The following is an 18266-nucleotide window of genomic DNA, read 5'->3' as shown; positions in this document are numbered from 1 at the left end:
GGCCCATGGTCCATCTGAACGAATACCTTCACAGCTGAATTTTCTAGTATACAAAAGCGAGCGATACTGTGGCGCACCATTGCTGTTCGTGCGGCGGCTGACCGTAAATTAATTCGTGCCCGCGCGCCAAAACAATACGATCCGCAATGGGTTAAAGAAAATCTTTTTTTACTACAAACACTAATTACAATACTCTACTACTTTTGGAAGTCTTGACTGCCTCTTTTTGAATAGACTTCAGTTGAGCCAATGTTTTGCATTATACTTGTCTATTATACTTGTAGCACTTGTATTTTGGACAATTTGTTACATCATGAAATCGGGCACAAGCTGTACCTATATCACACTTCTACATCTTCTCTGAAGGTCTGTTGAAGTTTTTTGAATGGTTTCATTTTGGGAATCACCAAGATTTTGACCAAATCATATGTTTCATGATGTTCCACCATAGCACACAAAGTAAACATGTTCCTGTAGATTATTCAATATAGGGAAATTGAACTATCAACTGCTGACATGACGACATCATCTGACCACTATGGTTGATTGCAACGATATGTCAGCACCTCACTCTAGTTATTTCCTTCCTTAATAGAAAATAATATTGGATAGTTTTTTAACACACACCATTTTTAACATGCATTAAAAAAAAAATTATAATTCTGTCAGAGAAAGCTCTGGATTAACAATTTTTGTTTTGGACAATATAAAACTACATTTGACAGTATAAATCTGTTTACAAAGTACAAAAAGTTCAGGAAATTTCTTGTTATATTTGGAGCTAAAATAAGTAGGCTATGTTTTTAAAGGTTTTATTAATTTTATATTTTGTTTTATGTTATGTACCAGTTCTAAAAATTTTAAAATAATTGATTTAAACAAACTTTTTTGGCTCTCCCCCCCCCTCTATATATATATATGTTGTTGAGCCAAAAAAGTTTGTTCGAATCATTTATTTTTAAATTTTTAGAACTTGTGTGTGTTTATATATTATATATATATATATATATATATATATATATATATATATATATAGTTATTTTAAAGACTTTACATACTTAATTTGTTTCTTATTTGTAATAAGATTTCTTTCTAGGGAAATTGGACTGCGATCAGTTGCAAATAAAATTGGACTAATCAAAATTACGATGGGGAGCACCAACGTCTTTCTGGCACTAATTTATCATTATGCAGCTTTTTAAAAATATAGTCACGATTCTGATATATTGGTACACAGCCTTCTTGAACTATAAATCATGGCATTAATAATCTATATTAGTGCCTAGCCTTAAAAGGGTTAAAAGAACAGAAATTATTTTTAAGCAGATATTTAAAATACATTAAAATTCATGAGGTATACAAAATTTAGTTTTATTTACTGTTTTCCCAAGCTAGAAAACTATAAATTAAATTAAATTACTCGTTTGTGCAAGTTATTATGATAATGTAAAATATAATTGCCTTCAATCATGAACATTAGTATGTGAATATTATGAACGTTAATTAGGTGCAAGTCTTTATTAAACAACTAATATTTTATTTCACTCTATTGAAGCATAGAAAGCGTAACATTTATTGCACCATGTTAATTAATATTGTGTCATTGTTGCTTTTATTTTATATAAAAAATATCCAAAGTAATTCCTTAGTTTCTAAATACTTTATTTTTATACACTAAGCCACAATGAATAATTATCCAAGCATTTTTTGTTGTTGTTTTTTTAATATGTATAATATAAAAATATGTGTTGTATATATGAAATAAAAAAACTAAAGGAATTGTTAGAATCTATGGATGCACTCTATCTTACTGCTAATATCAAAACCTAGTCTAGTTTTCGTAGTATTTTAAAAACAGAAAAAAAGACCACGTAGATTATAGATCTACCTGAACTGTATGTTAGCTTCCTTGACTTTAACTTCATAAGTACTATGTTAAACTCAAAACATATTTTTATGCCTTTATTTATAGTTTTAGAATTATGGGATATGTCTCAATTTAAAGATATAATTAACCCGGGAGCACTCGCGCTATTAGATTGAATCTAACATAATTTTTGTGTTATACGACATTTTTTTTTGTTGTTATCTTACAACACTGAACCCTTAATTTATGCTTCTATGGGTGTGTCTGCTGCGTATTGCATCATGTTTAGACATTAGAAGTTGCTGGGGTGGGGCGTCATGGTGGGGGGGCGGACGCTCCTCGCGGGTTATTAGTTTCAACCTTACAGCGCGAGTGATTGCGTCAGCCCAATGTCAGGAGCGATCTAACGTCGCGAGTGATCGCGTAACTGCCAGTTTAAATCCATCAGTTAAGTGATTTTTCTTGTTTTTCTGTTTGCTTTTTAAGTTATATTTCGTAGATTGCTCTTTTATGACTTTACAATTATTGCAATGAATGAAGACCATGAAAAAGCCGTTCTTAGTTGGTTGGAGGATGTTAGATTCGATCTAACAACGCGAGTTCTTGCGTAACTTCTTGTAGCGCGAGTTCTCGCGGGTAAATGCATTCGTAGACAAAATCTCAAATTTGTTGGTACTTCATCTTTTGAATATTCAAAAAGTCTGTTCAATAAAAACCAAAATGCATTTTGACGCTTATTAATCATATCTTTAAAATAAGATTTCTCCCATAACTCAATGATAAGGGTGTACAAAGTTCTATAAAAGTTATTTTATTACAGTTGGCTCCTAAGCAAAGACGCATTAAAACTAATTTTTAAGTACTCTTTGCAGCATATTACATATTTTTTTAAAGATATATTAATAATTAAAACATAACTTCCATCATAGTAACAATCTCGACTTTTCTGCAGCGCATTCTCAGCATTGGCTGTTATGGACATTGATTGGGTAGCATAAAGCTATCTCACACTCATGATAGATCATCCCCTCAAGAGGCAGCTGGAGTCACCTCAGATTCATTTTTTATTCCATTTGAATTCAAGGATTATAATTTATTACTATAACAGTTTTTATTTAAAGGTTATTTTTGACGATGGAAGGATTGTGAAGGAAACAGGATTTTTCCGGACATTTGCCATCGTTCAGTGAAACAAGAAAACAGTAACACTACGTTTCGAGATCTGCAATCTGATCTCTTCTTCAGGTAAAGAACTAACCTAATACATAATTACAAACTAAGTTAAAATAAACAAATCTTACTAAAGCGTTGTGGCACGCCTAAGTCAGGAATCACAACCTACATGTTGTTGTCAACTTCACTAACACTAAAGACATGCACTTAATACAAAACTATACAAAACACTAATCATTAAAAGTAAACTACGGAATACAGGTCACAATGCGTCTTCACTCGTCTACTGGCCACCTACGACTGACCAGAGGGACTAGCCAATGGCAATCGTGACGGCTGGCTAAAACAAGATGGCGGACATACAACGCTTGACTTAGGCGTGCCACAACGCTTTAGTAAGATTTGTTTATTTTAACTTAGTTTGTAATTATGTATTAGGTTAGTTCTTTACCTGAAGAAGAGATCAGATTGCAGATCTCGAAACGTAGTGTTACTGTTTTCTTGTTTCACTGAACGATGGCAAATGTCCGGAAAAATCCTGTTTCCTTAACAGTTTTTAGATAAATATTCTACAAATCATAATGATTATAAGGCATGTTTTTTCAAGTAAGTACCATTTTGAAATTCCATCACTGCAGCACTGCAGTTGGTGTCCTGTGTCTGTACACTGTCTACCTTCATCTGATAGCTAGCTACTGATGCAGTTACAACAAAATTCAATAATGTCTTATATGCATTAATACATTTCAAATTCCCTGTTGATTGAGAATCCCGTTGGCTATGAAGTACATACTGTTATTTGTTTTCTTGGTGCTAAAGGTGTGAAAGCACCTGAAATTGCTATCACAATTTTGAAGTATAAGGACAAAATATTATGAGTGATGGAATGCCATTCAAATGGTAAGAGCTTAAAAATATGGCCAAAAGAATGTTCATGATGAGAAAAGGAGTAATAATCAGCAACAATTTGGTGCAGAAAGTGAGTGATAAAAGTGAAAATAGACATTTCACAATGTATTTGTTATCAGAAGACTCTTCAAGTTACAAGAAGTGTTCTCTATGACATTTCTATCAAGAAACATGTTTTGCTCTATGGCAATGTCCGTCCACATGCGGTAAAAGAAACTCAAGATCTCATAACAGAATTTTGCTTGGAACAATTTGGTAACTCTCCAAACAGCCTCAATTTAACGCCCAGAGACTAGCATTTGGTTTTAGATCAGAAGCATCTTAAAGCTCAGCACCGCGACGACGACAATAGCATCAAAATTATCGTGTTGCAGGTGCTATTAATTCAGTATTCTAAAGATTATTTTAGATATGATAAGTGCCTTAATATTGATGGCAATTATGTCAAAAATTAGATAAAAGTGTGATCGTTCACATAAAAATAAAATTGTTAGAAAAAGTTTACGTGATGTTTTTAATATCAAAACAGTATTTACTTTAAAAAAACATGCCTCTAACATTTTAAAAATTATGTTCATTCAAAGATTCTGTTAAAAAAGATTTTGTAACTTTTACTTTGAATTTGGATGTTAAAATTGTAGTACAATTATACACAAAGATCAGTTTGTGTACAACTGAGTTTATTAAAATTATGATAGTATTACATCAAAAAAATAAATTTCTACAATTTTATTTATCTTTGTAAACAGATATGGTTGAAACTGAGCTGCAATGTAAATATTAAACATAACTGAAGTAAACTACTGTCACATTACTTATCCTGTTGATTATTACACTATATGCTTGGCTTCCATGTTAAAACTACCCAGACGTTGGCCTCAGTTTGGGCCAGATCTCATCGCCTCTGAAGTATATAACTTAATTTTTACAGTGTACCATTTATATGTATAAATTTGTATTAATATAATGACTAATTTATGAACTAACCATGCAGATGTTATTTATTTCCTTTTCTAATAATACCTTCCTTTCCAGTACTTGTTTACAAAGTTTTATTGATTATTTTTGTAGACTTGCAACAGTATTTGAAGTATCAGATTCCTACAAACTAAATATCATTTATTCTATTCGAGTAAATAAATTAATCAGCTATTGGGTTTAGTCAGAATGTCTTTTTGGAAAAGAAAATGATTGAAAATGTATGTCTTTGAATTTTCATTGTACATATTACTTAGTCCTATGCCACTAGAAACCCATTTGAGCTTTGGCCTCACCAACATTGTACCTCCATGCTCTTCTGTCTAGGCTTATTTCAAGATCTTTTCTTTTCCCATCTTCCTCAGGTTTGCTCTTTTCTAACTCTCCCCATCTCATTCTTGGTCTTCCTCTTGTTCTCATTCCCGCTGGTCTTCCTTCCCACACTTGAAATTGCTGATTTCTCCCCTTCTATTAGCATGGTCCAGCCATCTCAATCTTCTGCTTCTTTTAAGAGCAACCACAAATTGGTACTTGACAAGTCTTTCAGTTCCCTTCTTTTCCTTATTCTCCCTCCTCTTGGATAGAGCAATAAATTCTTAAGATTTAGTTTTTAAAAAATAATTAAATTTCTACTGGGCTTTACTTGCTAGAGCCTACAACTCTGATCCATACAGTAGAACAGGCTGGATCAATACTTTATACAGATGTTAAGATTAGTAAAATTAATTTTTTCACATTTTTAAAAAATAGTATGAGCAATAAAATTTGAATATAGCATGTTAGATTTATCACATCACCTATTGTATTATAAAAATCAACTGTATAGTGGCAAATGGATTAGTAAAAAGACTTATATCCTGGGATTTGTGATCACTTTTCTTTGATAACATTGATGTAAATTTATGATTGGGAATATGATGGGACTTGATGGGAATTTATTCCACTTCTTTTATATCCTGTTGTGATACCAGACTCTACAAGAGTAGTAATTATCAATTTGAACAGAATAAGCAGTAAACATGGTTTATAAGATATGTATTCGATTTAAAAAAGTTATTTTATTTTTGTAAGAAGAAGCCAATCCCCTTTTATGCCTTATTCTGCCCGTCCTCAAGGGCCACTGGCCTGTGCAGGATCTTATTAAACACAATAAGGGGGAGAGTTGATACAGTACAAGGTCGATGGTACTGATAAAAAGTGCAAGAGTCACAGACAGAATCCTGTCAATCAGACTCAAAGTCCAATGTCTTGGACCACTCGGCCATCAGCATTCCCATAACAATATCCAATGAAAAATGCACATAATAGAAAATGTAATTTTATGTATATGATTTATTCATTAAGATTTGATAAGTGTATACTTTATATATAAATGATGAAATACAAAAAAAGGTTGAGATTTAAAAACATTTTGGATGCATATTGATTAAATCTTTGAAATGAGACATCTTCCATAATTCTATGGACCAAAAATAAAAGCGTAAAAGTTTTGAGGTAGAACATTGTTTGTATAGGGCTCAAAATCTAGATGGCTATCAGTAAAGCTGACAGAACAACAGCACCCAGCAGGGATCACTTCTGGCTGGTTTATACCTTCCAGTTGAACCCACCACTGGACACAGCAAAAACCGATGTGTCACTTCAATCTGGGCAACCTTATGGATGTCCAGTAGTGGCACATCACTAATCGCAAATGTTGAGATTCTGGGGTTCATGGGCAATTCGATAGGTCTAGTCTACTGTGGAAGATAACTGTTGGAGTTGGTGGGGTTTGTTCCCTTACCTCAGAGGTTCTTGTTAACCTCAACAAGGGTGTGGCACCCCCTGCCCACTTTGACTGGAGAGGCTAGTTCAGAGCTGGCCTCCCCTTCTTCCGGGATGACTGAGATGTAGTGCCCTAATTCTTCCTTATGGATCTCGATAGGAGGCGGCCCCTACTACCTAACCTTACCCATCCTGAATATCCTATTACTCCGGAAGCAGCGCAAAGGTTCTTACAGGACTAAGTGCAATTTATAAGCTTCTTGTCCTAAGAGGGGAAAAAAAAAAACAACAGGGGTCTCAAGATAGAACATTGTAACACTATGCACTAAGGTGTCTAACTGTGATCTAAGACTCATATTATGTAATGACAGAAATTATTATTTAAATATATATATATATATTTCTATTATGTCGCATAGAAATTAAACCATAACTGCTCCTTTTCACAATTATTCAAAGTTTAAACAATTGACTCCTAAGTTGTTCAAATTACTAATGACATGGATTAGTAAAAGTATATGTATCCTGGGATTTGTGATCACTTTTCTTTCATCAGATAAAGTTCCTTGATGGGAACATATTTCACCTCTTTTATAAAGTCCTTTATTTTCATCTCATGACAGGCAGTGCCAAATACTCTGTTAAGACCTAAACAAAATCAAACTCTTTATTTTATCAACTAAATAAATAATAGGGTGAATAAATTGTATTCAGCAGTAATCGTATAATTTTCATTACAAAAACCATGTTGTCAATTCAGTAGTTCATTAAAATTATTCTAGTAATACCTCTTTTTTTAATAGGATAAATACATTTTCAAATTTGTTTTCTGGAATATCTAAATTTGATCCTAAACTCAACTATTTCTTGAATTTGTATGTCTTCCGTAAGTCAATTTTATTCTAAATAAACATTTACTGAGAATAATTTAGAAAAATTAAAGTGGTAGTTAAACTTCTATCCATTTCTCTTTAAGTCTTGTAACTCCCCCCCCCCACTATATGCCACATAATTTTTATTTTGGGAGTAAGAATGTGATTTAAATCACTGAAAAGATCAATATGTGTGGTTTTATAATGCAAGTCTGTTTGATGAAAACTTGTAACATCAATAATATAATAATGTTAGATTATGCTTTAGAAAATGTCTATCTATAACGATACCAATAGTGATTTTTTTGTATCATTTATTCTGTTATTATCCTCAGATTTACACTAAAATTCCCTAATATTGATTGTATGTCTCTTTATTCTTATATTATTAAGGACTTGCTGATACTAAAGTCAGCAAGTACGTAGAGTGGTATAAATAAAAATACAATTTTGAATATTGAGTAATGAATGCCATTAAATAAATAACAATCAATTTTATTCATAATAAAAATCACAGATATATTACAAAGAAGGAGTAAAAGCTATTGAAAAACCGGGGCAAAATTATGATATCAGCCTTTTTATTTCGCTGCTCACTTCATTTTCGAGGTTATTTTTGCTATTGGTTCCATCAAATTGGATCACTCCAAAGTCACCCGTGAGGAGCCAGTCCTTCTTCTTGGCTTGTGCCACTTTCACCACATACAGGTCCAGACCAGATATTAGGTCGGCCTTGGCAGTGCGGATGGCAACGATAGGTGCAGGATTGAACCCTCTGAGACTCGAGTGGAAGGGTGTGTCATACTTCCAGTTTATGTCTCCAAGCAACTTCCGGTAGTTGAGATCCCCCTTGAAGATGATTATGCTGCTTTCACTTAGGATGCTATAGAGATGAGGATCCTGCTCCTTCATATCACTGTAGCTGAACGGCAGAGTCCAATACAGCTCACTGTGTAACGTCCACTTCCCTGCAACAGTTCAACTCTAATTAACAACCTGTGTTTCTGATAGTCGGAGTCTCTTTGAATATAATGATGCTCTAATTCATGATACCATACAGGTGAGGGTCCTGCTGTCTCATTTCACCGCAGTATCTAAATTTTGTATAACATTCCAATTCTCATTAGCAAGTCTAACTGTTTACTAGAATGTTTGAAAATAAAAGAAGTCTCAGATTCAATAGACATTTACAATTACTTAGATGATGTTTTAGTAACAATAGCTGATAGAAAAATTCTCAACAATCAAAATTAAGAACAAACAACACCTACGATTAAACCAAATCATATATCTCAAATACCAAAACTAATGTTCCTTGTAAAAGAAACAGAAATAGGAAGGACTATAAAAGAAACATTAATAATGAAAATATCAATAAAGTACGAAATCTGTCCAAAAAGTATCTGACTGCCGACCAGTAGGGGGCCGCGGCGTAACCGACCGGCTCGAACCGGTTATTGGAGGGGAGGGGCGAGCCTACTCCTTCCCATATTAGGCATTGAATACACTCCGGTCACTCAGTGAGTCACAGCGCTCTGTTCCGTACAGTACTGCCGTGTTTGTGCGTCGCATGACTGAATGTGTTGAGTAGCGCATTTGCATTAAATTTTGCCAAAAACTTGGCCATTCAGCATCAGAGACGATTACTATGATACGGAAAGTTTATGGTGACGTGTCTTTTGGCGATACACAAATAAAAGAGTGGTTTAGGCAGTTTAAAAATGGCCGCATATCAGAGGAGAGTGATGACCGATCTGGCAGGCCTTCAACAGCCAGAAACACTGAAAATGTTGAATGTGTTCGTGCAGCAATTAATGAAAACCGTCGATTGACTGTCCGAGAGCTGGAAGAAGATTTAGGAATACCAAAATCATCAGTTTGTAACATTTTACACAAAGATTTAAAAATGAACCGTGTTTCGGCAAAATTTATTCCTCGGCTGCTGATAAAAGACCAAAAGAACTGGCGACTTGAAATCGCACAGGACAATCTGGATTTGATAAAAAGTGACCCAGGGGTATTTAAAAAAGTTATTACTGGTGATGAGTCATGGGTTTATGGCTACGACCCTGAAACAAAAGCTCAATCTTCACAGGGGAAAATTCGCAAAGAGCAACGGCCGAAAAAAGCAAGACAAAGTCGAAGCAATGTGAAGACCATGCTGACAGTTTTTTTTTTTACCAGGGCGGCGTTGTTCATCACGAATATGCTCCAAGAGTCCAGACAGTGAATAAGGAGTATTATCTTGAGGTCCTAAGGCGGTTACGAGAAGCAGTTCGAAGGAAACGACCTGAACTGCGGACAAGCCGTGACTAGATCCTGCACCACGACAATGCGCCAGCTCATTCTTCAAATCTTATTCAGTGTTTTTTGGTCAAACACGACATCAACCAACTACGACAGCCTCCCTACAGTCCTGACATAGCTCTTTGTAACGTCCTGACACAGAGTAACGTCAGTTCATGCCAGACGTCAAGGTCGGATACTTTTTGGACACCTCGTATCTTCTAAATTGATCAAACAGTACAAACAAAATTATCACTCCACGAAGAAATATATAAACAAATCACTTTTACAAGAAACTTTTCTTAGTGAGCTGAAACTTGTAAAAGTTTACCCAAAAGATGAAAACAGAGAAACTGTTACAGCCACCAGTTATTGGCTAATCTCTCTCAATTCTACAATTTCAAAAAACTCCAATAGCGAATAGGGCTAACCAGACTGCTTGACAACCTAAAACGGAAACCATATCCTTAAACCGAGACAACATAGTTAAAATACAAATAGAAAACAGCAATAATTGAAACTATAATTGACAAATTAGTAAAAAAAAATACATATCTACAAGTAATTTTGATCTCAGCAAAGCATCTGAAAGTATCACAGTAAATAAATATTGATATCACAAAGGTTAACATTACATCATAAATTCACTGTAAAAAAGCTGTAAAGCCTGGGAATCACTGAGAAAAGCATAGATTGATTCCAAACCCTATTGAAGTAACAGGAATCAGATAATACAAATTACTTACTACATTACAAATAACAGTGATAAAAAAAAATTGGGAAAAGCTACTTGCAAGCAGAGGAATACTTTAAGGCTCTGTTCTTTAACCAGTCTTGTATGTCTTTTTTATAAAGCAATGACTTCCTAAACTAACTTAAGAACTATCATGAAATTATAATGTTTGCTAATGATACAGCTCTTATTGTAGCAAACAAGAACAAGACCTATTAGACATTCCCATGAACATTACTAAACAATAGCGCCTTACTTTGGTTTTAAATGAATAAAAAATCAAACCGCTTTTCACAACCACTTAGAACTAGAATTAAATTAAATAATTTTACCATAGCCTCCTAAAATTAAATAAAATACCTACGCCTAACTTTGGAAGATAATTTAACTGGGGAACCCCATATTAACCACCTCTGTTGTAAACTAAATGAAGACCTTTATGTATAAAAAGAATTACAAAAATAAGCAGTACTGAAATATCCATCATAACATACTACTCTTTGTTTTGAGTCCCACTTGCCAAGTAGCCTTCAAAAAACTGAGAATCCTCACTGCTGAGTAGAACTCAAACATTCAAGAGACAATTCTAAATTACAATAAAAACAGGATGAGTGAATACTGGCATTAGTCACCCGTAGAACACGAGGCACAAGAGCATTTATTTTAAAATCAATATCATCTCTGTTTACATTTAAGAAGAAACTCTCTTTAACATTCTATCAGAATACCTTAAAGGATTGCTAGAGAAAACTTTCAAAATTTCCTTGTAAAACTGGCTGTTGGAGTGTCCAACCTACACTATTGAAGAGTTTGTTCAAAGAGGATGCACAACATTTTGACAAACACGGACACAATATTAATTGTACCATAAATATCAAAGACCTTTGCTCTGTTTTCGACACATATGATCAAGAACGACATATTCTGCTCTAAGATATTCTATAGTTAAAGTTTTCCTCTTAAAATGCTACTGTAGTAAAGGTGGGGACCCTGTTCTCTCATCTCACACTGTAAGTTTTATAAAACCATGTTGCTCTCTAATATTAAATATTATGATGCTGATATAGAAATGAGATCTTCCTCTCTTATCTTACTGTTATGTAGACTCGCTGCATGACGTTGGAAATACACCTGCTTCACTGTAACACTGGTCTGGTCATGGTAGAAATTGAAGACAATTACTTGGCAGCCTCAAGGCAATATTAGGATCATATAATCGAGAATAACCAATAATTAAACTTTATTGTTTATATGCATCAATGGTGTAAGGAACATGGTCATCAATCATAACCTCTCTCAGTCGAATTACCACAATGTGCTTCAAGCGCCAACAGGTTGATATAATTTGACTGTTCTACCATGGCAGAACGCATTATCATTTTTATTTCCTTAACAACTCTACTTAAAAAAAACTGTTATATCTGATACACATTGTAAATATTATAAATGCTCTATTATGTAATATTTGAAAAATTATTAAGCTATTATGCAAACACCAAATTGGGCCTACCATCTTAGTAGTATACAACGAATAAAATAACAACAAAACTGTAAAATAGCGCAAGATGATGTCAGTAAAACAGAAGTAGAAACTTCAAATAATTCAGTAAGACAGATGTACAAGTCAGAAAGAATTATGATGAAAAATAACTGTCAATGAAGACGTTGATAAAATTTTTCATAGATAGCATCCATAAGCATAGAAACTTTCAATGAAAGAGGATAACAAAACCACTTATGATAAGGTTAATTATCCCTTCAGTTAACATTTATTGTGTTGGGTTACTATGAAACTGTTCCACAGGGCAACGTAATAACTGTTCCTTCCATCATAAGATAGGAGAGGAACTATATAACTGTTCAATTAGCAGATCCAGGGACTCTTGACGAAGTGTTCAAAAATTTAGAGCCAAGTACAGAGCATTTTTTAAACAAATTATTATAAAATGGAATCATGGGGCAACTAAAGCAGTTTCAAATAATAAAAACACAAATGAGTAACAATTTAACATTTGAGTATTTCTTAATTAAAGAAAGACTACTGATAATTCTGTGCAAAAACAGAGTGATGTAAATTTAGAAAATATGTGATATATAGAGAGAGTAATGCCACAAAGGTCAGTGCTGAGTCCAGTGTTTTTTATATTAATCAAAAACTTACAACTGGTTACAAGATGCTTAACCAATAATAAATGCCTGACAAAACATAAAATAACACAAATCGAGCTTACTTCCACCCAAGCCAACCATTGTTAATTTAGGACCAGCCACCTTTACCACAGAACAGTGACTTCTAACTGCACACCAGACCTAAAAGATCCTTAATGTCAGGTGCGGGAATCTAACTCGCAACTCCCAGGCCGATTCCTGCAGAGTACGACCTTAGACCAAACAGCCATCCTGTCTTGATGTCTTGGGTGTGCAGATAGCTCACTTACAATTTTACTCCAGCAGCGTTTACTCTCTTATTGCTTTGGCAGCACACTGAAGTGTCACGATTGCGATTCATAGTGTTTATAAGGTTAAGCTAAAAAGCTCACATTGGTCAACTTTGCAAACGTCTGAGCACAGGCATATTTTTATGCAGAATTAAACATGAAATTTCCTTTTTTGTGATGCGTTTTAAGTATTATGTCATTGAAATATATCTTTTTTGTTTTTAAGTTTTGCTTTAACGTGTTCATTTTCATATGCTTTGGTTTGTTAAATTCTCTGTGGTTAGCTCTATGTTTTAGAGTTACATAAAGAGAGCAGAATTTTGTACCAACCAGACATTGTTATAAAGACACACATTATCAACTGAACAACAATTAAAAGAAGCTAGACAAACCTTGTTCCAAATAGTCTTTCCATTTGGCTGCCAGCTGTTGGCAAGCTGAGGTGTGGTTTGAGAGTCTCTCTATAGCTTGTAGGAAGTCCTTCTCCATAACATCAGACACGTACCAAGGAATGGCCTTGCAGTGGAAACGAACACGAGCAGCGTTGTACATGGTTGTCAGATAGTCGGCTAGACACATGTCCACCATCACCTCCAATCCTGCATTGTCCAGCACAATGTCTGCAACATGCATGTACACTATAAGCATTGTACATAGTTGTCAGATAGTCGGCTAGACACATGTCCACCATCACCTCCAATCCTGCATTGTCCAGCACAATGTCTGCAACATGCATGTACACTATAAGCATTGTACATAGTTGTCAGATAGTCGGCTAGACACATGTCCACCATCACCTCCAATCCTGCATTGTCCAGCACAATGTCTGCAACACGCATGTACACTATAAGCATTGTACATAGTTGTCAGATAGTCGGCTAGACACATGTCCACCATCACCTCCAATCCTGCATTGTCCAGCACAATGTCTGCAACATGCATGTACACTATAAGCATTGTACATAGTTGTCAGATAGTCTGCTAGACACATGTCCACCATCACCTCCAATCCTGCATTGTCCAGCACAATGTCTGCAACATGCATGTACACTATAAGCATTGTACATAGTTGTCAGATAGTCGGCTAGACACATGTCCACCATCACCTCCAATCCTGCATTGTCCAGCACAATGTCTGCAACATGCATGTACACTATAAGCATTGTACATAGTTGTCAGATAGTCGGCTAGACACATGTCCACCATCACCTCCAATCCTGCATTGTCCAGCACAATGTCTGCAACATGCATGTACACTATAAGCATTGTACATAGTTGTCAGATAGTCGGCTAGACACATGTCCACCATCACCTCCAATCCTGCATTGTCCAGCACAATGTCTGCAACATGCATGTACACTATAAGCATTGTACATAGTTGTCAGATAGTCGGCTAGACACATGTCCACCATCACCTCCAATCCTGCATTGTCCAACACAATGTCTGCAACATGCATGTACACTATAAGCATTGTACATAGTTGTCAGATAGTCGGCTAGACACATGTCCACCATCACCTCCAATCCTGCATTGTCCAGCACAATGTCTGCAACACTATAAGCATTGGCAATTCTGTATCAAGTGTATGAGGAATTCATTAGGGTTATAAAATTACCTCATTTAAATATACTTTAATGTATCTTATTCTTTGATTAAAGTTTATTATTGATGATGGATGATTTGAGAGGATAACAGGATTTCAGACATTGGCCATCGTTAACAATGGCTGTTTGTAACAAAATCATCTTGTAATACATGACCAAAATCCTATTTAACTTATTACGAGGGTAATTCAGAAAGTAAGGTCCGTTTTGTATTTTAAAAAAACCACAACAGATTTTTTCAAAAAACTTGTTTTATTTGATTCCTGACATCAATAACTATTTTTCTACATAATTTCCACTTTTGTTTAAACAATTGCCATAACGATCTACAAGTTTTTGAATGCCGGTGTCATAGAAGTCGGCCGCCGTCGTTGAGTGACGACGCAAATGCCAGTGACGTCGAGTGATGCCACTCCATCGACTGGCGTTTCGTTTCTGGGGTTATGTGGGAAACCCATATCTCGTCACCCGTCACAATGTGGCCTAAAAGGTTATCACCTTCCTGATGATATTGGATCAAAAATTCAAGAGCAATACCCATTCTTCTTTTTTTGTGTTCCTCAGTAAGCAGCCTGGGAACCCAACGTGAGCACAATGTGCGAAAATCCAAAATTTCAGAAACAGTTTTAAACAATGTGGTTCTACTCTATTGCTAATAAAGAAACAGTGAATCGCCGATATTCACGAATTTTTTTCATCGATGGCTTTCACCAAATCTTCGGTGATCACTGACGGCCGACCAGATCGTGGTTCGTCATGGAAATTTTCCCGTCCATCTTTAAAAGCTCTCACCCAATTCCGCACTTTGCTGTCACTCATTGCATTTGGACCGTACACTTCATTTATCTGTCGATGAATATCCGCTGCTGGAACGTTCCTTGCTGTCAAAAACCGTATCACAGACCGTATTTCTCAGTCAGACTACAACGATTTCACTGCAAATGGCGTCGTTCTGTGCGCAATAAGTGCCGGGAGTCAGGGCGCATGCGCATTTCGCTGCTCACTTACTGTTTGTCTGGTTAACGTGAATCGGACCTTACTTTCCGAATTACCCTCGTATTATTAGGGATTACTAGATCCTCCTTTACAAGAAAAAATTTGGGAAGAAGTAAAATTAACATGCTGAGAAACAACTGATACTAGATTTATTACTGTGCAAACCTCACTAAAAATATTCTAGTTGGTTTTGAAACAAAAACTATTCAAATCAAGATTTGATTTAACATTATTGAAAAAATAGTTTTTTTATAACTGACTGGTATTAAATAAATATTTTAAAACAAGGAATATAATTTTTTATTTCTATTCAACCAATATTTACGAATGTGCAACCTGCTTTAAACTACAAAAACCATTCAAGACTTGTCCCGCAGGTTCAAATAACATAACAACAATTCCAATTATACAGAAATCCTATTTCATTACACATTCTCCATAACAAAACAAACGTCTAAAACATGTTATATAAAAAATTCTATAATATCAATAAGAGTAAGAATTGTATTCTGCCAGAAAATATTTCACACAAATACATTGGCACGTCAATAATGTTACAACTTTTGTAAAACAATGAATATTCTGAAAGCCTTGCTTCGTCCACACTTTTGATATGTACTCTTCCACCAAATATAATTATCTTTTACAAAGAAAATAATTTAGTTTAGCTTTAAATTCCTTATCACTGAGTACCCTTCTAACTTATTGATAGTCATCATCATTAGGCTTTTATCAGTCTTAGCTAGTCTAGTTTGAGGTAGGTTGATATTGTTACAATTTCTTGTTTCAAAATTGTGAACATTTTCTTTAGGTTTACTTTATCTAAATTAGCTCGGGGGCAAAGTAAGCATTGTTATATACAGTATGAGTTAAAAGTATGGATACACTCTGTTTAGTTTTTGATGAATGAAGATGGAGGGATGGAACTCTGGACAGATTTCTAGGAAATAGAAGTGAACCTTTTAGTCACTGTTACAAAAATGAGATTTTGGGGAGAGGGGCGGCAAAAAAAATGTGTAAACCTATAAAGACCCATTAAGTGACACCTCATTTGAAATTAATTAAGTTAAAAGCATGGATGGATCCTGCTCAACCTTCAATGGACATTGACAGAGTAGAACCGCAAGTTATGAGAGAAAAGATAAAAATCCCTAAAATATGTGTGAAATCCTCACTAGACTTTCCCAGATAAACAATCTAAGATAACAAAAAACATACACCATTTTGTTACATTAAAAAAATAAATATGTAATTTGGCGCATGCACTCCATGATTTTTGTCTGAAATTGCTAACATCACCTTGTCATCTGCATACACTTATAACAATTCTGTAATATTTTAATAGTTCTGGTATCAGGTTTACATATAAAAGATAAAAATAATTGGGCGAAAGATACTTCCTTGAGGAACTCCATACTAAATATTTTTTAGCTTACTGTAACTATTCTTGATCTTTTCTGTCATTTTCCTATTTGCAAGATATTCCATAAACCATCTCCTTACTTGTCCTCTGATACTTGCACTTTCCAAAGCCAACTCAATCTTATTATGCCTCAGTGTCAAATGTTTTGGAAAAGTCAATAAATATTACAAACAATTGTTTTCCATTGCTCATTTCATCAATAATGTAACCTGAATAATCTGAATAGTTCATTTGTACCTTTGCCTGTCTAAAATAAAAAAAATAACATTTATTTATGACCTTATTATTCTTTAAGTGTTTTATTAAATTATTTGCCACATATCCTTCCAATATTTTACAAATAGAAGAAATTATTGAACTCGGACAATAGTTACAAAGATCAACATGGCTTCCATGCATAAATACTGGCCTCACAATTGCTGCTTTAAATATTTCTGGAATTATACATTGTTGTATAGATGCATTTATTAATTTTGTTACTATCCTAGCTAGAAATCCTGCATTATTTTTCAGATCTACTATTCTTATACCATCAATTCCAGGTGCATTTTTTCCATTGAACTTAGAATGTCTATTAATTGTTTTTTTCTAAAAATATACATACAAAATTAAAAATTGTATTCCTTAAATGTTGTTAAGCTTTCCAAAGTAATTTGAGGACAGTTGTGAATTAGAATTTACTCTTACTGCAAACCTTTGACAGAAAGTATTAGCTATTTCTTTTGTATTTTAACTTTAAACATATTTTCCCACTATTTCATCAATAGATTTTATTTTTACCTATAATTGAATTTATTTGTAAACATGTTTTTTTTAACTAGATTGATTTTTAAACAAGTTTTGGTAAAAATTTGGTTTTTCCCTGTAAGTTGCCTTGTTTACTCTGTTTCTAGCTTGCCTGTCAATTTCTCTTAGTTCCATAATCTCATGATTTGCACTGTTTAAACAACCTATCTCTTGCATCATACCAATGAGAAAATAAATTAACATGAGAAATGAATCAACAAAAATAATGAAACAAATAAGAAATACAACAACATAACATTTCCTTCATTACTACATAATTAGACAGATGAGCATAAAAATATGTTCAAACAATTTATTGTAGCCAAATCTAAATCTGAAACTTGTTACCTTATTAAAAATCCAGAAATGCCACCTTTTATTTCCATGGGGTAATATCGTTTCTAATAAAAATGTATTAATATTTCTAATCTTCATG

The 18266-nt window shown here is 34.2% G+C and overlaps 1 protein-coding gene across 4 annotated transcripts in view; it reads right to left on the bottom strand.

The window, feature by feature from the left end:
* Positions 1–8042: 8042 nt before the first annotated feature.
* LOC124365048 (damage-control phosphatase ARMT1-like) overlaps positions 8043–18266 on the bottom strand; it is a 35346-nt gene continuing 25122 nt past the window's right edge. For all 4 annotated transcript variants that reach the window (XM_046820951.1, XM_046820952.1, XM_046820953.1 and 1 more), the window contains 2 exons: positions 13413–13640; positions 8043–8531 (listed from right to left, as the gene is read on the bottom strand). In XM_046820951.1, coding sequence (XP_046676907.1) covers positions 8128–8531; positions 13413–13640 — 632 coding nt within the window. In that variant the 3' untranslated portion in view covers positions 8043–8127. The remainder of the gene's footprint in view (positions 8532–13412; positions 13641–18266) is intronic.

This window comes from Homalodisca vitripennis, chromosome 6 (assembly GCF_021130785.1).
Source record: "Homalodisca vitripennis isolate AUS2020 chromosome 6, UT_GWSS_2.1, whole genome shotgun sequence".
Lineage (NCBI taxonomy): Eukaryota > Metazoa > Arthropoda > Insecta > Hemiptera > Cicadellidae > Homalodisca > Homalodisca vitripennis.
The sequence above is the reverse complement of the archived record's forward strand: the minus strand, read 5'-3'. Positions and strand labels throughout refer to the sequence as shown.